Source organism: Pollicipes pollicipes, unplaced genomic scaffold, assembly GCF_011947565.3.
Source record: "Pollicipes pollicipes isolate AB1234 unplaced genomic scaffold, Ppol_2.1 Scaffold_4295;HRSCAF=5057_pilon_pilon_pilon, whole genome shotgun sequence".
Lineage (NCBI taxonomy): Eukaryota > Metazoa > Arthropoda > Thecostraca > Pollicipedomorpha > Pollicipedidae > Pollicipes > Pollicipes pollicipes.
Genome location: NW_023596461.1, coordinates 31523733 through 31547709, shown reverse-complemented (window position 1 = coordinate 31547709; position 23977 = coordinate 31523733). Strand labels below are relative to the sequence as shown.

Below are 23977 nucleotides of genomic sequence, written 5' to 3'. Positions count from 1 at the left end.
ACTGCAAAACAAATTATATTAAACCACTTCAGCCGGCCATTTTATAGCTTCCGGTGACGACCCCTGATATATATGGCACCGAAGCTTTACGATGCACCTAGCTGCTGGAGCTGTACATCGTTCCCTGACACTCACATCACAGAAAGGGCGGGCACCACGGAGAATCGAACCCGGTACCTGTTGTTTCCCGATGACCTCTAATTTGATCGACAGTAAACATTTCCGGTAGGCATTGCGTTTTCAATATAGACTCATGAGATGAAAATTCAGCAAGCCATGACAGGCAATTCGCAATATTTTTCCTACGCTTCACAAGTAATACACGCACGCCCGACCTTTACCTTCCAGCCCGTCAGCGTCCGTATTTCTCGTGCCTGCGCGCAACTCAAATGGTCGAAGCGGGTCTCGATGTTGACGAAAGTGGCCAATATTCTGGAGAGTTTTGTGAACAGCAGTGTGCCTTGTAATTCTTGATACCGCTGCAACCCCGTCCGTTTGACTCTACATCGAGATTGTCGTGTCTCGCATCTCCCTCTCTTTCAAATCTATGATGTGCCTCAGGGTTATTTCTATAAGTCAGAGGGGGCGAAGCGCAATGTACGGCATTCATCCCGACAGCGGAAATTGGGGGTGTCCGCAGTGCTCCCTGCGTTTAGCGCAAAATTATATATATATATATATATATATATATATATATATATATTAATGAAAATATATCCATCCATTACGACATGTGTTTCTATTGAATGAAAGCCCGTGATTTTAGAGTATTTTCACTACCACCCAAGATGCAACACAGCGGAGCACATGCAATGATCGGAAGAACCATGGATTTATATATTGATACTAATGAATGATGATCAGCACCGTATCTTGACCCTGAAAAACATCTGAAGAAATTAAAACCTTTTATGCATTTGGTACGATTTGAGCGATGAAGGAAAAGGAATATGATGGCCGCCAAGAGGATGAGAATGTGCCGGCGTATATTGCCGCCTTTTACTGACAGTCAAAATGGCCGATTTTTTTAGCAAAACTGGAAACCATGAAGCATAAAATCTTAACCATTGTTGCACCTTGTCTTATGCGCCTTGAAGGTGTGCTAGTGAGCGATCGTATTGTGTCACTTTCGGGACAGGGTTGAGCAGAGCCAAACGTTTCAGAGGCGTCAGTGCAGGGAGGGGTCTGTTTGGTGCGGTGGCTCACACTAACCATGCTGGTCTTATGACCAACGTCAGTCGCGCCGGTCCGTTGGCCCACGTCAGCCACGCTGGTGCGGTGGCCCACGTCAACAGCGCTGGCCCGGTAGCCCACGTCAACCACGCCGGTCCTGTGGCCCGCGTCAGCCCACGACGCTCGCTCCACACCCTGCACAGGTGCGTCATGTAGGCGGGGATGGCGCAGCGCATCCTGGCCGTGGATGTGCGGGTGGCCCGCGTGATCCGGGCGGCTGGGTGCGGAGGACCACCTGCTACGTCCAATGGTCTCGCGGAACCGTCCGGCCTCTATGTGGCTATGTGTGGACGCAGGCTCGAGTTACCTCTTCGCTGTTCCTTGCATTACACTTTCCGGGGTGACTCGGAAGCGGTGCAGATTGTGACCTTGTCGTTCGGACGACCGGCCGGCCGAGAATTCGACCATACCGCCGTCGGCATGGGCCGGGGCCGTTGGCAAGACCCGATCAGTCCTGCAACGAACCCTGACATCTAGCGCCAGAATAGGCATGGGCGTTCCGTACTAGGGTGGTGCATGGAAACGAACTAACGCGAAACGGCTTGGGTATTCGCCTTGATCTCCATTTCCTGGCAACGTCTGCTGTTGTTCTTCCAAAGTCCAGCTCCATTCCTTTTAGGTTTTATTTACAACAATCCTAAAGGTATGCGCGTCACTGCCGGCGCAGCATACCGGGCTGTTGCCAATACCTACATCCACGGCAGAGCGCGAGTCTCACATGACGCTGAGAGGGCGGTAGAGCCATGTCAGCACCTGCGGAGGCGCACATAAGATGATCCAGAAGCGCGCCAGAAAAGGCGTGCGGATAAAGAATCCGAGTCATTATGATAATGATTAGCATGCTCTTCAGGAAAATATGCTCAGTCCAAAACACAACAACGCGCAAATACCACTCAATGCATGTTAGGCTTGCGAAGCCTTTGTTGTTTGTGCAGGATATTATCATTTGTGCAACCCCAAACACGTGTGCTCCAGATACCTGATCATCACCCGGCGCATAATAAACAGACTGAAAGCAACCTTATGGAAAATACTCTACATAAATCATTGCAAAAGCACAGCACTATCTGGTAACCAATACAAAACCCAGATGTAAAAAGCTTTAAAACGTGTCATCATACAGGAAGGCGGCAGCCCTCACTGAATGGAAGTGTGTTGTGATTAACGTTCTTCAGCAGACGGAGCACGTACAACACAAGATCAGCACAACAACGCCGCACAGGCCGCCCAACACTGTATAAAATGTACCTGCGTGCCAAATAATTTCTGGTCAACGAGGCTGATCCATTTACTCACTGCAAACGTGTCGGTCTAAAATAAGATTTCAAACTCCAACGAACGCACTGCAATACAAAACGCCGCCGAAGTCTCGGGAAGTTTTAAACTCTCCCAAGACGTCGTGTGTAGCGGGCAAATCACGACACACCTTGTGCTACAGCAGTACAGAACAACGGTCTTGGCGAGAAAGACACTTTTTCTCCAGACTGCCAACGAAAACTGTAACAACAGCATGAAGCGTACTGGCTGTCGTTGCTGAGTTTCACTAGAAAAATAACGGCACATGTGGGTTGGTTCAAGCTGCAAGGTGCAGTCGAAGTCCCTCCCACGAAAAGTAAAACCGTGCCGCAGGATGCGAGCCTGATGACGAAAGCTTAGGTAAAAAATAAAATACCCACTCGACCGCAAAACGACCAATTGCAGAAGCTGTCACAGCGCGGACTGCTGAAGAGATACCCGTGTAAAAGGCACGGTCACTGCTGAACGGCTCCCTGGACTGCGCAAGCCACTGCAGCATCTCGCCCTGACCAATCACATGAATCCGGTGGGTACAGAGTAGTCAGCTCAGCCAAGCAAGCGCACGCCGCCAGGCGCGCCGCGGAGGAACAAAGCGCGCTGTTGTGATGCCGCTGGCAACGCCAGTAGCAGAGGCCCCTGCCAGCGCAGGCAAGTCTGCGGCCGTGAGAGGCTGGCGCCGAGCGGCACCGCTGGCGGTCGGCGGCCGCTCACACGGCAGCCATGTCACTGTCGGCGATCACCTCCACGGCCAGCTTGCCGGGCCGCCGCTCAGTAGCGTCGGCGCGGGTCTTGCCGAACAGGTTCAGCTCGTACTCCACCACATTGCCGGGCGAGTTCTCGGCCAGCAGCGTGGCTTGGCCCATGAAGCGGTCCTTCAGCAGACAGCTGTTCCACACCTGGCGCACGGACGCTCGTTCAGGCAGACGGTCACCAATGCAGCCCCAACGCGGATCAGATATGATAAAATAAACCCACTTACAATACTTTTTAAAGGAGAAGACTGCTCAAGACCACACAATTTCTGTTTAGTGAATATGTTCCTCAACACGTCATAGTTTGATTACATCACCGTACCTTGCGCAGCGCTGATTGAGAGCCAACTGACGACCGTGATACATGGAAATCGTGCTCACAAATGCCTTTTATGGACGACTCAACCATCACGTCTTTATTGGCCTTGGTCGCTGTATGGCCAATTGAATGGCAGGATTTTAATTAATTTTTATAGTACCAATGATATCTGAGTGACCTTGAAATTGTCTGCAAAATTTCCGCGGACGTGCAGCCCAGAGACTAGTGGGGTTTATATCGTCAGAACGGCAGGGCTGTGAACTGCACCAAATGGTCTTCAAGATACCTCTTTCATTTCCAAATCCCATGCAAAGGTGGAACATTCCCTTTAAGAAAGGAACATGAATGAGACGAATTGTGGCATAACAAATGCACCAAGAGCACAGCTGTCCCACGGCTTGAGCAGTCCACCTCCACCAGCGCGCTGGTGGACTGCCCAGACTGGCAGCGTCGAAGCTATCAGGTTGCAGCACGGCGGTTTTCGCTACTATTAGTTAGGTATCCAATCGGTAGATGCCATTGGCGTCATTTTTGCAAGCGATTCAAGCTCAGATCAGTGCGGCTCTAACCGCGCGGGGCTCATATGAGTGAGCCCGGCGAGGTTAAATATCTTCACCAAGCCCTGAGCACGAGCACAATGGCGTCCTGTCGACACACAACACCCGTGACTGGAGGCACCAGCACTGCGCCTAGCCGCACCTGGACTTTGATCGGCTCGTTTGCCTTCCGGTAGAAGACGGCTTTGCAGTTCCAGGTGGGGTTCAGCGTCTCCTTGACTGCAGGGGAGGTGACCTTCGTCCTGCCGCACCTGATGAGCACGTACGGGTCCGCCGCTGCGGCAGCGACACCGCACCCGGTCACCCCGGAGTCACACACCTCACACGGACACAGCACCCGGTCACCCCTGAGCCACACACCCCACACGGACACGGCTTCCGGTCACCTCGGAGCCACACACCACACACAGGCACAGCGCCTGGTCACCCCGGGACCACACACGTCACACGGGCACAGCGCCTGGTCACCCCGGAACCACGGACTTGAGTGGCGACAGCACACACAAGCCGGGTTTGCCCACCGCTGCCGGCCGGCCGGCCGGGCGGGCGGGCGGGTCACATTTGTACCAAGCGGCCACTGCGTACGGGACATGATCGTTCTCTCCAGCACACAGCGCGTGTCGACTGGCAGGCCCTATCGGCAGGCAGGGTACCTCAGGGTCCGCTCCGACAATACCCCACAATATCACGGAGATGTAGACATGTTGACATGTGAGACGTAGTAAAAATGGCATTCGGTCTAGTACGTATGCTTTTACCGGGCTTAGGGAACAAATTTTGAATGGAGTGGCAAGTTCCAACTAGTTTGCACAGCTGAATTACACTCAGTCAATTAAAATCATCATTTCAACCGCTGCTTGGTTTACTTCACGGCGCTCATTTCCACCGCGCGGACGGTTTGTGGATGATAATCATTGCTAGATGTGCCACGGAAAGATAGCCTGACTGGACTGATCTCAATTTAATCCGTTTTTGGACGTGACGGAACCAGAGGAGTGACCGCCTGCGGCCTGCAGCGCCGGCGGCAGCCGAGTGACGCCCGCCGCGGGCCGCGAGCCGCGTGACTCACAGCCCAGCGAGTCCTGCTTCTCCAGTCCGGTGGCGCTGACCACCTTCACCACCACGACGCCGGCGGGGGGCGTGAAGCACGGGCAGATGCTCGGCTTCGGCTGGTCCTTCAGCAGCTCACTGCGGTCGCGTTACGTCACACCGGTCATCGGGGTCACAGCTGTCACCGGGCTCACGCTAGTCACGGGAGTCACAGCTATCACGGGGGTCACAACAGCGACCGGGGTCACTGGGGTCACAGCGGTCACGGGGGTCACAGCTGTCACCGGGCTCACGCTAGTCACGGGATTCACAGCTGTCACGGGGGTCACAGCAGTCACCGGGGTCACTGGGGTCACTGGGGTCACAGCGGTCACGGAGGTCACAGCGGTCACGGGGGTCACAGCGGTCACGGGGTTCATAGCGGTCACGGGAGTCACAGAGTTCACGCGCAGCACGAGCGTCACCCAAGTCACGGGAGTAAGGGAGGCGGTGACGGCCTCGCGGGCCAATGACGTGGTAGAAACGGCCGAGGTGTGGTGTAGAAGCAGGGGAGCCGCCACTTCACGGCTAGGGAGCAACCAGAAACCTCGGGAAGGGGCCATACAACTGGCCTGGGAGGGGGGGGGGAGACAAACCCGAACATGCGACTTGAGTGACCAAACAATTCCAACAATAGATTAGGTTTATCATTGACGCGAAGCGAGTACACGAGGCTCCAAGTGCAGGACGGGTGAGGGGACAACGGTCCCATGTGTGTCCTGGCCGAAGACCCCGAGGCGGAGCACACCCTAATGATACGTCACCAACTACATCCGTACCACTAAAAGGATAGGGTCCACCAAACAACACTGTTTTTGTTGCATATGAGAAAGACAGTATAACATAATGTGCAGAGGTAGCTTGAGCACACTAAACACAGCATGACTGGCTCCAAATTGCAAGGATAGTAAGGATATTGCAACAAGGATAAGGATTGCAAGGATATGGTCCACCAAACAACACTGTTTTTGTTGCATATGAGAAAGACAGTATAACATAATGTGCAGAGGTAGCTTGAGCACACTAAACACAGCATGACTGGCTCCAAATTGCATCTGAAAAAAAACTGCGCAAATCCTGTGTCGAAACTGCACCTTTCAGCGACACGAAGCACATGTCCTGATTCGTAAGGCTTCTTTTCCTGCCAGCTGCGGGCTCTTTACAATGCGAACTATACCGACTTTTGGCTTCAAGATGACGCGCACATCGGTTACGGATAATGCGGAGGCATTCTCATGCTGTGGTGATGCGGCGCAGCGAGCCCCCTAAAAAAGACTACATGCCAAAATGTGTGTTGCTCTGATCCGTGTATGCTCAAGAAGTACTTACTTAGCATCTTTCAAGTCTCACTTTAGAAAATATATCACACTCGAATTGTTTGGCTCAATCTCGTCAACGCAATGCATGCTATTGTATGACTATCTCACTTTCGAAGCATTTCAAGTCTAAGTGCGGCGAAATTCTCGTGCTATTTGGCCTCGGCCAGATTTCCCGGCCCCAGCGCCGAGATATCACAGAGGCCGTGCCAGTGGCGGTCGGCCGGGACGGCCGGCGAACGGCAGGTCCTTTGCTACGCCGCGGCCGGCCGCCGTCACCTGGTCACTCACTGCAACTCGGGACTGCTGCCCATGAAGAGGCGCAGCAGAAACTCGCCGCCCTCGCCCGGCGAGAAGGTGGTCGGCACGAGCACGTAGCGGCCGCGCGGCAGCTGGTCCCGCCAGAAGATGCTGCGCGACCGGATATAGTCCGAGGTGGCGGCCGACTCCTGTATCCGGTGCACGCGGTACTTGCGGTTCATCTCCACCTGAGCACCCACATCAGCTGTTCAGGTCACGTGGACGAGCCTAGCACCATGGTCAGCGCGCACACGGCAGCCACCGTTGTCGTACAGTATATTAGATATCTCAACTGCACCGCCAGAAAATCGGTCCAAATATGACGCCGGATGGACCTACGTATCCGTCAAAGGTTTGTTGTGTATCTTCCCGCATTTCGCAAAATACGGCGTGGACCAGCAACATGAGGGTCACCGCATACAGCCTGGCCACGCGCGGTCGGAGTTCGTCCTCCCCCCTCCCCTCCCCTCCTACCACCACTTCCTCTCGGCACGCGACGCTCGTCCAGTCGCGGTCCGCACCTTCATAATATGGAAACCGATGCAGAGGTTGAGCGCGCCCTCGTGCTTCCTCTCGCGCTGGTCCTTCTGACTCAGCTGCACGATCACCTCCTCCACCTCGGAGTCCACGTCGAAGCGGTACTGCAGGAGGCGGGCGGCACACGTCAGGCGGTGCGCAGCGCGCGCTCACCGGCGCGTCACCGGCGCGGCGCCGGCTGCACTGACCACCCGCCATGGTAGAGCTGGACCGACCCCCCCTCCCCCCCCCTCCTGCTATGTCACTTACAGTTGACCGGACAAGCCCACCAGGCAGCGACGGTACATCTGACAACATGTGGCCTGTGGGGATGGGGAGCAGGCAAACGTACGTTTCACTTAAATCTTGTCCTGCAGCCAAAAAACACGATCGATTTTTGTCTGCTAGTGTTCCTTCTTCCATTCAAGCGTGGGGCGTGCGCAGCTGTTCTCGAATCGGCCACCCCTGGCCGCAGGTGATGACGTCCGTGTGACCAGCTGTTCAGAGAACAGGCCAAGCCCGCACGACGGCCCCTCCCACCACGGTCCCGCCGAGTGCCGGCCCGAGTCGGGCCATCATGCTGGCTGGCGCCTTTCAAGCACGGCAGACGAACACCGACCAGCTTGTTACCTAATACAATAAAGAACATATACCACCTGGATTGGCTGGCAAAGTGATTCGAAACAGTGCAGCTTAGCTACGCCACACTTTGCATAGCTGCAGCCAACTAAATGGCCGATCTTTACGTAATACAAAATTAGATGTAACATGTAAGGTGACTGGCCTATGGCAGGTCAAAGTCAAGTTATGGCAGTCACCGAGGAAAATTCTCAGGGAATCATTCACTCTGATACAACAACGTTGTATCAGATTGACAAAGACAAAGTAGGGTCGAAGGGCTTGCTGTTGAAAGCAGTTTCTGGTGTCACTCCGAATATATTGCAAGCATTATACATTTTCCATGGACTTCTTATAGGTCAGAATAGGTCACTGTCCTAAAATGACCCAGGTTAACATTTCGGTTATAGGGACATACTGTCTAGCCTAAACTTTGTTGCGTATTCAAATGCAAAACTCAAAGCAGCCTTCTAAAATTTTGGTCACCATATCCTCCGAAAAGTCAAACAAGGTCGCTGACCTTGAATGAACATGTGGCTTTTTGCTTAGGCCAAGTATCCAGGTTTTGAGGACAATTTGAAGACCAACTTGGAGTTTGACTTTATCCGACCTCATTTGACCCGAAGGTCCTGGCCTAGAAGGCTCAAACTTTGACCTAAGTGAATTCACGTACAGGCTACCCTGAGAATTTGGTATATCTAGCCCTCCAAGTTCCTCGGATCTCAGGGGGACGGAGGTCAAATGGACTCCCCCCTCCCCACCACCCGAGCGAAGGTTATCCAACAGGCCACACGGAGCGTGTTAAACGAGGAGGGAATTTGAGTTGCAGGCAGCTTTTCAGTCCCAACAAATTTCGGAAAAACGGGCACATGTTATGAATGCTGCGAATTTGCACAGTAAAATTGGTTTAATAGGTTGATAACTCAAAATCGGTGTATTGTTCACTTGACAACAATAAAATGCGCTTGGTTCTTAGTGTCACTGCGTATGTCATAGTACATCGTTGATTGGAGTCCAACACACCATGTCAGGATGGCCGAGCGGTCCAAGGCGCTGCGTTCAGGTCGCAGTCCGGTTCTCCGGGCGTGGGTTCGAATCCCACTTCTGACAGGACTTTTTCCCCATTCAGCAACCAAAAAAATTATTGGACGAGATTCGGAAACGGCTAATCTTGCACCCGCCAGTACAGATCACACCAATTATGGCACAAAACAAGCTTCGCTGTTCTTCAAAACCCCACCCCCCTCCCCTCAACAACGACTCGGGTTGACGTACGCATCTTTTGTTTCACCGGCGTCAGTGGCGCAGGGCGTGTATTGATACACCCCGTCAGATGAGGCTCAAGCCACGTCTGATGCTGTACAGGGGGGGGCGGGGGGCAGTCCGAGATTCCGGGGTCGAAATGCTCCAGGCGCAGCAGACTGACCTGATTTTAGAAAATTGGGAGGTTACATCTGGCGGTTACATCCCTAGCTGGTGCCGTGTACTAACACACGCAGTCTACTCCAGTGTCAACAAATGGCGGAGGAAAAGTCAACACGAAAGGCCCATTCTAGCACGTTTCGTTCTGTTTGCGCTGCGTCTTAAATGGTGTGTCCACCTTTGGAGTATATTTCACAAGCATGCCCCAGTGAAACTTCGGAAACAGTCAACCAGAACCAGTTATGCTAAAACACACAAAATTACACCATATTGGATCCATAATTGAATAATGAACATGGCATTTTAGGTTTTGTTACTGCAGGGCATGGTCTAGTTAACATGAGCATGTAAACCAGGAAAAGTTCGACTTTCGGGATAAGTTGAACCCTGAATGGGCATAATGGGGTCAGTTACTGAGCTAACAACGAACAACTTATTACCGATAACGAGATATCGTTGACACGAACCCATTGCCTAGTTTGGAAACAGCAGGAGGGGGATGGGCGGCGTGTCGCATCACGTATAAGATCTCTTGTAACACAGTCGTTTGTTTGGGACAGCCGTTAGTATGGTGCCACGCGTCGGATGCTAGGAGATAGGGGCCCGAATGACTGCACTTGTATTCGCGGCACCTGTATCTCTAACCATATAACAATTCAGCATGGGTCGAAAAGCTTTCGGATCGGTCACCTGTGTTTCCAGCAGCCTATAACGAGTTAAGTGTGTCGGCTGTAAAGATGTGTGATCTTTAACGATGACTGAATATCGCGACACCTTTCTATTGGTAGCCTGCGCAAATCTGGAACATTTTCTGTATTTCCCGGCCCTTATGCTTTCCACCTGACTTGCTCGCTTGTGGTCACGAGCACTGCCTTAAATCATCAAGTATCATAGCGTATCTTACTCATCACGTCCTATTGACGCTTAACCGGCACTTGTCGCCCCCTGGTGAAGGTAGACGTTTTCAGCATAAAAACTAACGCCGAAAGATCAGACGCTCCATGCCTTCTTGCTGCTGGAAAGAACGCGTTATTCTGCAAACAGTCCTTATCCTTACTACCTAGACGGTTTTCAAACTAGTTGGTTTCACTTTATTTGCAAATTCATAAGCTCGTGCAGCAGCGCTAGTTGGCTTCCAACTAACTGGTAAGGTGGCAAAATAACTCTAGCTTGTAAACAACAAAGGTTTACACCATACGTCTGAAAGCAACATCCTCCGCTCCTTAATCTCGACAACACTCGGGTTAACACATCTCCATCTCGGGTTGTTTACTGCTATTCATTATTTTTGCACAGAGTCGTTCTACCAGGTATGTGGACTTGCCTCCAGCTACTGAAAGTCAATGCTATGTTGAAGTAAGCTGTCATGTCAAGTAAACTGAGGAAAACAGCGCAATATGTCACGACTTGTTGACATATTCTTCACGTCCATCCCCTCAGGCAGATCACGATCAAAAGCACACTATTTGACGTAGCAGTCATGCTACGTTGATTGTCAGAATACGTGGCCCACGGGTCCCGCAACTTCTCCCTGACACAGAAATCATCCAATGTCAGAGAGCAGAATTCCTGCAGCGTAAAGAGCAAACTCCTGGTACAAAAGAAGGCACCAAATGATTCAGAACATATCAAAACTGTTTTAAAATTCGACTAAAAAATTGTGTTGGGCATGCTGAATCACCTTTAGATCTACATAAATTCACACCAAGCGGATTCAGCCCGCATTCCGAAGTCACGTCAAAAGGTTTAAAGAGAGCATTCCACCATTTTCGTACACGTCACTTATTGTTACATCAGACGCGTACAATTTGATCAGTAATAACAGTTTCTCGAAATTCCTCTGAATAACTAAAAATTTGTATTTGAAGTAGCTGACTGCGAGATAAATCTCATTTGACTCCATGCCCACCACTTTGAACATAATGCATTTCATTTGCATTAATTTTTCCAACGTGTGTGTTCTGTAATATTTGAAACACATCAATATGCCAAAATGTTTGTGTAATAAATGCTACGAAAGCTGTAAACGCTCTGCTTAGACAAAATGATATGCGAACGTGAAGCCATCATCCCGCGAATTCAATGAAACGTTATACTATGGCTTTGGTTTCTCCCCTTTAGCGTCTACCACAGTGGCTCTTTCCGACGCGGACTTTGGCTTTCGGAATGGGGGTATCATATGATCCAGGTGATGCACTGGTTCAAACTTCAAGCAATGCACTTCTCGGTAACAGACGCTTGCCTGCTGGTCAATCGCAAACGTTCTTTTCTTCGCACCATGGAAGTGCGCACCGTGGTCGTCACGACGACGTTGGTCGCGACTGCAGTGAAGAAGAGCAGTGCTCTTGCACACCGCTGGCAGCGTAATTTGGACTCAAAAATAATTTTAATTGATAATCTGATTATGTCATTATGGTGCGGCAGTCGCACTTTCCATCGCTATCATTACGTGTAACTAGTCCTGAGGTTTCACTAGTCTTTTAAAGACATCCCCAAAAGTAGGACGCCCTTTTTAAGAGTTCCGACAAATCAGCTTGAAATGAAATCCAATAAATTTGAGAGCATTGACAAATCGATTCGAAATGAAATCAAATCGATCAAAAACCATCGAGTGGGGGAGCAGAACCATGCTGCCTAAGAAGGGGTATCCCTGAGGCTATACCCGTCCAGTATCGGCTGTGGTATGACCCATCAGCCCTCTGCGGCCGGTCTGTTCGGCCCGGCGGCCCTCACCTGCGGGTTGTGCAGGAAGGTGGAGCGGTTGTTGAGGCAGCCACCAGCCCGCTCTAGGGTGCCGCGAGCGCCCGCCGCCCACATGCCGAACGACCGCTCCTCCACCCACGTCTTGGAGAACGAGAAGAACGACGTGTTGATCAGCTGGCACACGGAGACGTCCGTGAAGTTGGCCACGAAGTCGTCAAACGTCATCCTGTAACGGATGTCGCGTATCAAGGGCGGAAGCGGGGCGTAACGGGCGCGCGAGGCAAGCGTTTTACCGACCAGCACTGCCACCCAATCCCCGCGGAGTCCGTTGTTCTGTCCGTCATTAGAGCAGCGCCAGACACGGCGCTACAGCTGAATGTAACATGAAGCAATGGAGCACTGCAGCACAAAGCAATACGAACGCTAGAGATGACATAAGCCCCCAAGAGCGCCGATCTGTATTCTGTACGCACCAGAATTCTCCATCGTTATCGAAGGTCAGGCCGATCTTTTCCCGCTCAGAGTCGCTGATCTTGGACCACTCTGGCGATCTGGAAGCCACCGGACAAAACGTTACCAAGAGCATGACGTAGCATGTACTACCGCCTGTTACGGGGTGCGTGCCAAACCCGTGCAAACTTTACGGCTCACTTGTCCACATCCGAAGATTCTCAAAATTCAGTCTCCGAAACAGGCAACCCGTAGTTCCTGCCGACTCAGTGCATCTAATACTGCATGCAACGCCACTACCAGGGCGTCGCCTTTGGAGTGATGACCGGCCCCTGCCCGGGTGCACCGTCACGGCGTGCTGGCCGGCGCGGCACGGACAGGCTGACGTCTACCGAGAGCCGGCCGGCGGCGAGCACGGGTCGCCGTTGGGTCCGCGGAGGCCTCACCTGGCCAGAGGTCAAAGGCAGCATGCAGCAGGGGCGGCGGCAGCCGGCACCGGTCCGCCCCGTCACCGGCAGCAGCGGCACGGGCCCCGACAGGCCCCACACGGATCGACAGCAGGCAGGCGCGTGCAGCGTGCGGTGCACGGTGTCGGCTGGGGACAGCACGGGGCCAGAGCTCCACCACCCGTGCGACCGGCAGAGCATATGCGCGGACAAGGGACCAGCCCCAGCCTCGGCACGCCCGCCACAGCACACAAGCACACAAGCACACGTGCACACACACACACGCACACGCACGGCCGGCGAGGGCCGAGGATGCGGACGCGGTGGACTAGGTCCGGCGGCGGTGCACTGGGCCACGTTCACAAGCCCCGAGACGGGAGGGTTCAGAACGGGAGGTGTGCCGCCAGAGCAGCGCTCCTACCACAGCCGTACCGGGAGGCAGACCAGTCGGAATGCGGCACGCGCTCGGCCGGGCGCCTTACGCAGAAATTTCGCACGGGAACGCATCTAACCCACTGCACATGTTTTCACCGACGACTTGGACCGACTGTCACGTCCCCGGACAGAGGCAATAGACAGCGGGCGGGTGGGCGTCGCCCACAAGCCCCAGGGACGGAGACCAAAGCTTCCGGGAGAGGGAGGGGGAGGGGTAGCCCCTCTAAGCGGCTGCGCCTGACCCGACACCGACCGCGCTACCTCCAGTGGTTCTTGTTCGTTCGGGCTACGAATCTGAAAGTTTGAGAACCGCCGGCATCAGACGCGGGGCCAGCTGTCCACTGCCGCTCACGGCACCAGCCTGAGCCGACCCAGTCAACCGACGACCGGACACCGGACCGGCGACCAACAAACCGGAACGGCCTCAGGCGTCAGGCGGACACATTCCCGCGGGCAGACATGGATGGAACAGTGCAGCACGTGCGTCGAACACCGCAGGACTGTGCTCCGGGAGTGACACCTGGCAAATCCGAGGTTCCGCTCCTCCAACGAGACGGCGGTGAGCGGAGAAGCTGGTGAAACACACGGGTGCTGGGTGCATGGGACTACCGTCCGCTAGGGGTGTGCTTCAGTCACTGTGCACCCCGTGGGCTACGTGTACAGTGTCACGGCTGTGCAGCGTAAGGGCGCCCCTGACGGCGCCCCTGCAGGGTCCGGTGGCATGGGCAGTTCACACATGCACACGCCAGCATACGTCAGTCCGCCCGCGGGGCAGCGGTGACGGCGGCCAGGCTGCGATAGTGGGCAGCAACGGCGTCACAGAAACAGCCGTGACAGCAACAGGACTCACACAATACCTTACACTACACTACATGGCTCATACCAACGCTGCACACGCTCGCGAGCTGGGCCCACAAGCGAGCCCTCCCACCCGCACCCACTAACACAGGCCACTGTCAGCCGGTTAACTCGTCGTTAGAAAGCCGGGAGAAGGGGCGAGTACTGCGCGGCCGTCTCGAGCTGCCCGCCACCGAGCCGGGCCGGGGTGCCTGCTCCGCTCGCCGGCGGCCACGGTCGGCTCGGCGCACCTACCTCGACAGCATGTGAGACAGGCTCTGTGTCGGGTACACATAGTCATGCCCGGCGCCCTCCGCCCTGCCAGGGCAGACAGGGCGGCAGTTACCGCGGGCGGCGCGGCGGCGCTAGAGCTGCCGGTAGCCGGCACACACAGGCACACACACGCTTACACACCGTCGCCGCCGCCGCCGCCGCCGCCGGCACTCCACCAGCGCACGACACACACCGATGTTGCCACCAACACAGGGGGCACGCGCGCACAGCCGATCACGAGTGTGCAAAGAAAACTCCATCCTCACACCATAACCAAAGCAGTGTTGCGAAGCGCACATGCCACTGAAACAGGATGCGAACAACCAGTGTCCACTACAGGGAAGTTGGAATTCGATTTTGGAATGTGAGGAATGCAGTCGATGTCACTGAAAATGTATGCAACTCATTCCATGTATATTTCGCAGTACTTTTCTCAGTTTGCCGACTACATCCTGAATAAAACAGGGCGTTCGACTTCATCGTCCAAATGTCCAGAATAGCAAGCAATGCCCACGGTGCCCAGGCCGCATCACGTGGACCACGAGGGCGGCAGCGTCCACCATGTACAGACCCTATCGTGCACGACACGCCGGAGCCATGATGTGCGCGTGGTGCGGAGCGTGTCCGACTCGCACGAGATCCGAGCAGCTGCCAGCGGCCGAGAACGGGACACCAGGACGGCCACATCGGAGGCCGCACCCTGCTCCGATTTCCCAATCAATCTCGACAGGACTATGAACAGCCAAGCGATTCGGTGCTTTGGTTCACTCTACATGTAAAGACACCAGAGCATCTGGAAAACAATCACCGAACTCTAGCCACCGGCAGTTCAGCCAACTCCGTTCATGAATTGATCGCGCCGACAGCCGCTGCGATTACTGCAAATCTGTGCGCCGTGCGGAGGTGATCAGACGTGCTCAGCGCGGCCAGGTGCTCGGCGCGTCTGGTCGGGCAGCGGCCGCGTGAGGCCACACCTCCGTGCCCCGGCGCTCGGCGGGAGTTGCCGGAGCGGTCGCTGCCGTCGCTGCCACCCTCTCACTCTCGACTGCCAGCCGCGGTGCAGCGGTGCTGGAGCCACGCGGCCGGACTGGCCAGGGTCATGCTCTCTGAGCAGGGAGGCCGGGACACGCACCTGGCGCGGATCGCCGGCAGGCGCGCCGGCGCCCGGCTCGGCAGTTCCGGCTCCACTTGCGGCAGCTCGCCGCCGGCCGGCCGCTGCGCCGCCGCCGGCCAGGCTCCGCTGCCGGACGGCGGCGTCAGTCGCAAGGCGCACAACACACCGGCCGAGCCCCTGTTCTGGACCAGCGGGCCCACACCGTCCCACCGCAACCTTTCGTCTACCGACCGCTCCGCTCCTCAGGCAGCTCAGGTCAGGCCACACCCAGATTGTACATGATGCCTCGACATACCCCTGGGCACAGACGGGCAGCGCGCCCCCGCAGGCTTGACCTCTGTCCCGGCGCTACCGCAACAGACAGGGGGGCAGGGGCAGGGGTATCCCTGGACGACAGGGGTAGAGGAGACATCGGCAGGCGTGGCGTGGTGCGGGCGGTAGGGGCCGGTACCTGGCCGGCAGCCGCTGTTCGGGCGGACTCTCGTCGCCCTCGCCCAGCCCCTTGAAAAGCTCGCTGATGCTGGGGGAGTCCAGGGCAGACCCGGCGGGGCCCTCGGCTGGCGGAGCACTGGCCGGCAGTAGCGACAAAGGTCAGAGCGGTCAGCGACCCGGCACCAGGTCACCAGGGCACGCGCCATTGCACTGGGAGGACTTCTGGCGCGTATTTCAGCTGCGATCAGTGCCGTGGCATGACCAGGATTGGAGCGCAGAGATCGGTGTTGTTCGTGACAACCAGTAGGCGTGGGGGACGGGGGCATCGACCGGCGCCGGAACGCTCGCCACATCATCGCGATGCCGAAACCAAGAGCCACAACCGCACACGCCTGGCGGCTGACGGCAAAGTCGACAGTCTGCTAGTGACGCCCACCAAACTGCCACAAAGCTACGTCTCGCATAGGACATTCTTATCCCCTCTCACGTTGGACACATTAGGTTTTTACGGATGGTTGCGCCGCGGTGCAGCGTCCGTCGTGTACCTCGGTGCCACGAGCAGCGGCGCCGGCAGGACCTTCGCTGAGTCGGCGGCGGCGGCCGGCGCCGGTCCCGGTTGCTCGCTGCGGACAGTCGGCGCCGCGTGACCCAGCGCCGTCCACAGCCTCCCGGCGACGGCGCGGCGCGGGCGCTCATGCCGGCTCGGCCGGTGGACGGCCGCCGCGCAGCTGGGCGCACGGCGGCCCACCGGAGCGGACGTGCCGCGCTCAGAGAGCGGCGGCCCACCGGAGCGGACGTGCCGCGCTCAGAAGGCGGTCGCCCACAGGAGCGGACGTGCCGCGCTCAGAAGGCGGTCGCCCACCGGAGCGGACGTGCCGCGCTCAGAAGGCGGCCGCCCACCGGAGCGGACGTGCCGCGCTCAGAGAGCGGCCGCACTGTTGTCCGGTGCTACACAGCAAATGGGAGGGGAAAAACACTGGCAGCAGACGTGTGAAGCTTCGGCCCAGCCTTAACTGACCTGGGGTCCTCCTCTAAGAACGGATTTCCTGGAGAGTCGTCCGCAGTGATGACGGCCCCCGAGGAGGGCATGCTTGCGGGCAACAGGGTCACCATCAGCATCGTCAGGATCAACGAGAAATGACGCAGTCGAACAGCTCACGCCAGCCACCGCTCAACTCAGGCGCACATCCGAGCCACTGCCGACGATCGAGCGACGGAGGCGGGCGAGTCAGCCCGACTAACCTGTCGGCGGTCGCCGTCTCCTCGATAAACGGGTTCCCCGGCGACTCGTCGGCCGTGAGCGGACTGGTGCCGTCTCTTGCGGAGGGCGGATACACGTTACGACGCGCGGTGCGTGAGCTCCGTGCTCCCGGTGCGGTCACACGGGCACCCAACACGCGACAGGCGGCCACGCGGCCGCGTACACCCAGAACAGCAGACAACCCAATGGCAGACAGAGGCCGGACCAGGTGCCACACGGTAGAAATGGCCTTGTCAGCCGGTGCGCTAATACAACGTCGTGTCACAGGTGCGGCCATGAACAGGCACACAGCTGACAGCAATCAGTGCGGTCCTGAGGACAACCAAAGTGGAATCGCAGAACCAAAGCAACTGTCCGAACATCGGAATACGAAAAGTACGAGGAGCCCGTCAGCCCGACGAGAGTTCACAACTAGTCACCCGGTGCAGCTGCAGTGGGAATCTGCTGCACCAAGAAACCAGAAAAGAAAGTTGGATGACCAAATATACGGTGCCGAGGCGGAACGCGAACAACCAATCAAACAAACAAACAAACAAAAAACAGAACTCGACGCCGTACCGATGCAAAAACGTGTCGTACTATTAACCGTTCACGAACACGTGACGGCACGAGCTCAGGTGGATGCAGTGCCGGGCACACAACTCGGGCCACCGCCTCCGCCCATGCAGCGGCGGCAGCGGCGCCGTCGACACCTGGCGCGCCGACCGGCCGCCCGGTAGACGCGCGCTACCTGGGCAGCGCGAACAGCTGCTTCTCTGGCTTCTCGCTCAGCCAACCGGGCGGCGGAGGACTGAAGAACTCGCGATGTAGCTGTCGCTCCGGCGGCGGCGGCGGCGGCGTGGCGGCCCGCGGTGGCGCAGTCTGCCAGCGCGTGACGAACGACGGCGACAGCTTGGGCGGGCCGGGCGGCGCGCCGGGCGGCCGTAGGCGCGAGCTGGATAACACGGGCCACACGGGCAGGCCGAGCCTGGAGGCGCGGCGCCAGGCCGGCACACCAACACAGTGGCAGGCGTCACGCGCGCCACGTTCAGCCGCTCGAGGCTGGAGCTGGGGCTGGGGCCGGAGCCGGGGCCGGGGCCGGGGCCGGGGCCGGGGCCGGGGCCGGGGCCGGGGCCGGGGCCGGGGCCGGGGCCGGGGCCGGGGCTGGAGCGGGGATTCGTATCACATCTTCTCACGGCCGGAAGGACTGCACCGGTCCCGGCTAGGCAGCTCGACTCCAAGCTGGTCTCTTCACACACGCAGGCACTGAGGGGGGTTCAGGGCACTGCTCCCGGGAACGAACCACGCGCACTGGGAGGGGTTCAGGGCACTGCCTACGGGAACGAGCCACGCGCACTGGGAGGGGTTCAGGGCACTGCTCGCGGGAACGAGCCACGCGCACTGGGAGGGGTTCAGGGCACTGCTCGCGGGAACGAGCCACGCGCACTGGGAGGGGTTCAGGGCACTGCTCGCGGGAACGAGCCACGCGCACTGGGAGGGGTTCAGGGCACTGCTCGCGGGAACGAGCCACGCGCACTGGGAGGGGTTCAGGGCACTGCTCGCGGGAACGAGCCACGCGCACTGGGAGGGATTCAGGGCACTGCTCGCGGGAACGAGCCACGCGCACTGGGAGGGGTTCAGGGCACTGCTCGCGGGAACGAGCCACGCGCACTGGGAGGGGTTCAGGGCACTGCTCGCGGGAACGAGCCGCGCGCACTGGGAGGGGTTCAGGGCACTGCTCGCGGGAAACGAGCCACGCGCACTGGGAGGGGTTCAGGGCACTGCTCGCGGGAACGATGCCACGCGCACTGGGAGGGGGTTTCAGGGCACTGCCTACGGGAACGAGCCACGCGCACTGGGAGGGATTCAGGGCACTGCCTACGGGAACGAGCCACGCGCACTGGGAGGGGTTCAGGGCACTGCTCACGGGAACGAGCCACGCGCACTGGGAGGGGTTCAGGGCACTGCCTACGGGAACGAGCCACGCGCACTGGGATGGGTTCAGGGGACTGCCTACGGGAACGAGCCACGCGCACTGGGAGGGGTTCAGGGCACTGCCTACGGGAACGAGCCACGCGCACTGGGAGGGGTTCAGGGCACTGCCTACGGGAACGAGCCACGCGCACTGGGAGGGGTTCAGGGCACTGCCTACGGGAACGAGCCACGCGCACTGGGAGGGATTCAGGGCACTGCCTACGGGAACGAGCCACGCGCACTGGAGGGGTTCAGGGCACTGCTACGGGAACGAGCCACGCGCACTGGGATGGTTCAGGGGACTGCTCGCGGGAATGAGCCACGCGCACTGGGGGGGGGGGGGGGGGGGGGGGGGGTGGGTTCTCAGGGCACTGCTCACGAGAGCGAGTCACACTGCTTGCAGCACAATCCTCAGTGCTCATTCCAAAGTGCAGTCTTCAGCCTACTTTTGCACGGCATTATGAGTCATTTCTGACGTAGCGTGGCGTAATTTTTGCTTGCCAACGGATTTTCATGTCAGTGGGTTTCTCTAGCCTGGCGGGGTATAGGTGCGAGTGGTGTCATGAATTAAGAAGGTAAGTTTACAGCACAGCATAACATAACAAGGCTAGAAAGTCATCTGCTTAGGAGGGCATCACTGGTGCACACTGCACGTTACTCGCTAAGTAGGACATGAACTAAAATACCGACTGCAGCTGAAATTCTACGAGATGTTTGTGGAAGAGAGTTGTGCGCCCAGATACGTGCCACCGCATGCTATCCCCGGCTGCAGCCATGCGCTGCTTCCGGCGCCTGTGCTGGAGCCGACAGGGCGCGCTGCGAGGCCAGCCTGGACTGCCGACTGTGCGGCGGTCCCCAGCACCGGTCCAGTCGGGGGGCGGGAGACAGGTCAGCGCCGGCCGTGCGGGCAGCTCATGCAGCGAGCCGGACGGCCCACTCACCCGTCGCTGAAGGCGCCGCTCCACTCCTTCTCGCCCCACGGGTTCCGCAGGCGCACCATGTAGATCTTCTCGCGGCCCCTGCCGGGCGGCGCGGCCACACGGCACCCGTTAGCGGTCCACACCGAGCCTCCGGACGGCCGCCACGCGCCCCCCACAGATAGACGGTCAGGTCAGGAGCGGAAGGTGCTGGCTACAGTCTTTTGTAGCAGCCGTGCAGCTGGCAACAGTCTTTTATAGCAGCCGTGCAGCTGTTGCCTTCCAGAGAAATATACACAAGACTGGCCGTCCAAACGTAGCTCGCCAGCCGCTTCACAGGAGAGACGAGCACATCGCTCATGCACATGTACATAACCCACGACTACGTTCCACTGTGAACTAGGGCAGGGACCCACCCGTCCTGGTCCAAATTCAAGCAAATAGGCTGTCACGATGGTCGGCGCCGCCCAGTTCTCACGTGAAGAAGTTGACGAGTGTGGTGTTGCCGATGGGGACCTTCTTGATGGCGGTGATTCCGTAGGCGTGGCCCTTGACCAGGCCCATCTCGGTACGCTGCTCGACCTCCTCTCGGTTGCGCGCCTGCGGCAGGCAGAGTGCGTGCCGTACAGACCGGGGCGCCATCGGTCCCGTCCAGCCCCTTACACTGCAAATATTCCGGGGGCGGCGGACTGTCATTCAGGCCCGTCAACGAGCATAGCCCGCATCAGCGGCTGCTGTCCGGTCTATGTTCACCCCACGTACCGCTGTATGCCAGCGTGCCACCCGGGCGGCAGTGGCGGGCGCCCTCGATCTGCCAGCCCCTCGCCTGTCGGTGGCACGCGGGGCCTTTTCGTGTCGCGCGGCCTCATCCTGGAGCCGCCTGCCGCCGACCATCACCGCCTCTAGCACTCAAAATGAGTTTCGCACCAGGCCAGAGGATTTCGACGGTCCCGTTGTGTAATCATTGGTTGCTTGCCGTTGTGTAACATGTGCTGGCGATCCGGGTTTGGATTAATAATTTTGTTTTTGACGAAGAGGTGTGAGGTTCTGGATGATTTATAACATGCGAATGTGGTCGCGTTGTTGTCATGCTTGAACATTGCATTCATGCTACTACTGGAATTGTACGGAATCAAACAATAAGCCACTCGTTGGAATGATTTGCCGATACAATGAACCAAGGAACCAAGGTTTATGGCGCTGTTTGCAAGATGACGGTGAATATTTTCTCTGCCTTTTCAAAAATCCTGGTTCAAGAGCAGTGTGCTGGCATGATATCTTGCCAGCTTCCACCAAGCCAGTGTGTCCATAACACGTTTGCCAGCAGCTTGTCTGCTCTGCTGCCACCGTGCTGGTCGCACCACTACAGATGGTGATACCCGATGCGCACGCCACTACGGGAGGCACTGGTATGGCGACCACAAACATCCGGCGAGACCAGTCCGGTCAGGCAGGCCGGGCCAATGTCGCCTGCCTGGCACACGCACACGCACACGCACACGCACACGCACACGCACACGCACGCGCACGCGCACGCGCACGCGCACACGCACGCGCATGCGCACACGCACCAGCTGTGGCCTGCGCAACCCAATACACCGCGGTGCGAAATCACCAATCACTTCCCGACGCTGAAGGAATAAACGAAATACAACGCTCAAAACCCGCCCAAAGCACCCGTGCTGTTTTGAAACCCATGCAGTCCGCATGCGACACCCGCCACGTCGTCATGATCCTTCCCTGGCTGGGCGTCACGGCAGGGGCACGTATCGCGACAGGCGGGGGCACGTACAGCGACAGGTGGGGACACGTGCCGCGACAAGCGGGGGCACGTGCCGCGACAAGCGGGGGCACGTACCGCAACAGCAGCGCACATCAACGCATAGTCGTCCATTTCGCGGCGCAGCTGCTTGAAGAGCTGCGTCTTCTTGGCCTCGTCGGAGCGGTAGCCGCCCTCCACCAGGTCAATGGTGACGGACACACCTGAGGTGAAGTCCACGAGCGCATCGCACAGGTTTCCGCCGTCCAGCGACTCGTATGAGGTGTTGATCCTGCCGCAGTAGAGCGGGTCAAGGGACGCTCAGTCACCCGTAGGTGCTGCTCTTGTTGCTGGACAGGACGGGCGGCAAGCATTCCCGAGACTCGTTTGGTGTGTCCATAATGCTGAAGGACACCAGAGGTCAACGCCGCCCAGCAGCTAGTTTTGCTCCAGCCGCGGGGCAGGAAGCGGTGCGGTTAGCAACATGAAGGATTAAGGACGGCAGTCAGAGGCCAACCACGGAGTGAAGACCGCGAGTCCGGAGTGTAGGCATTTGGGTGTGGGAGTAAGTAAACCTTACACTTTTTAGTTTAAATCCCTTATTTTAACCGGTTCAAGTTGTCTTCGGCAGTCAACAGGAAAGGTTCAATGTTTTCAATGTCACGTCAAGTGATTTCTCGTTTTACGTGAGACCACTAAAACACAACGTATCGTTTGGCCCTTCCCCGCCCCCCCCCCCCCCCCCCCCCCCCCCCCCCCCCCCCCCCCCCCCCCCCCCCCCCCCCCCCCCCCCCCCCCCCCCCCCCCCCCCCCCCCCCCCCCCCCCCCCCCCCCCCCCCCCCCCCCCCCCCCCCCCCCCCCCCCCCCCCCCCCCCCCCCCCCCCCCCCCCCCCCCCCCCCCCCCCCCCCCCCCCCCCCCCCCCCCCCCCCCCCCCCCCCCCCCCCCCCCCCCCCCCCCCCCCCCCCCCCACCTGACCAACTCGAGTATTTTGCTAACCGACTGCTCTACCAGCAGAGGCGGCCCTGCCCATATGATGCCGCCTTGCAAATTTCCTGAAACAATCTATTCCCTGTAAATAGTCCCGACAGCTCAGAAGTGCTCTGTGGCTTTCACGAAGTCTTTTACGCGAAGTGTGTCATTATCATCTTTACCCCTTCACTGCGATGATTGAAGGTTTCGCGGGAAAACAGCCGTGCGTGGAAATAAGCAGGGCAACGACTTAGCACGTGCATTACTGCTCCTGTTCTGCAGCGTGTTTAGACCCCCCCCCCCCCCCCCCTCCCGCCGCCGCCCCCCCCCCAAACACCGCACTATGCTCCTCCCTTCGGTCATCTCAATTCAGCCTCTGCACCTCCAGCCCGGCGTGAGCTCGAAGCCTTGACCACTCGGCCACTTAAAACGGCCGACTAATACTGCATGAAACGCCTAATATCTAACTGAACCACGTCCATTAATTCCTGGCCCTCCAGAACCCATGGAGCGTAGCAAGTGCGTGGCAAGCGCCTCTACTGCAGCGATATCAAGAAACCGTGCCCATGGAGACCGGACACAAACACGCGCCGGGCAAAGGTCGCGCGGAACGCTTAATGGGTACGACGAACCGAAACAGTGCGGCCACACCGACTGATCGATACACTCGCGCCGTAAATGGTAGGGTGGGTAACGGGGGTAGGTAACAGGAATCGTGGGTGGTGGGTAATGCACGGCGTCCACAAACACACCACTACGATTCGGAAAATACGTGAAGCCGACCTCGCGTGCATCCACGCAGACACAGACAGCGGCCATGCAAACACAGCCATATCCGTGTTTGTATGAGGCGATAGGTCCCTGTCGGTCAGGCGGCGGCAGTTCGACACGGGCCGGTTCGGTGGCCGGCGACGGCGGCGAGCCGGCAGCTCACTTGGCGTAGGCCTTCTCGAGCAGGGCGGACCAGAACTCGCTGCGCTCCCGACTGTGCGTGTAGATCAGCTGGCCG

General features: G+C 57.8%; 1 protein-coding gene and 1 non-coding gene across 5 annotated transcripts; one reads left to right on the top strand and one right to left on the bottom strand.

Moving 5' to 3' along the window:
• Positions 1-1838: 1838 nt before the first annotated feature.
• LOC119096266 (calpain-5) lies at positions 1839-23977 on the bottom strand (the record flags this gene model as incomplete). Of its 4 annotated transcripts, XM_037219086.1 has the most annotated exon segments (13): positions 1839-3425; positions 4300-4433; positions 5227-5345; positions 6854-7050; positions 7384-7503; positions 12152-12347; positions 12595-12672; positions 13714-13746; positions 14545-14607; positions 20264-20341; positions 20718-20839; positions 22098-22290; positions 23903-23977. In XM_037219086.1, coding segments are annotated over 13 exon segments (1597 nt in total), but the record flags the coding sequence as incomplete, so codon positions are not given.
• TRNAL-CAG (transfer RNA leucine (anticodon CAG)) lies at positions 9023-9106 on the top strand. The gene has a single exon. It is a non-coding gene; the product is annotated as a tRNA-Leu (tRNA).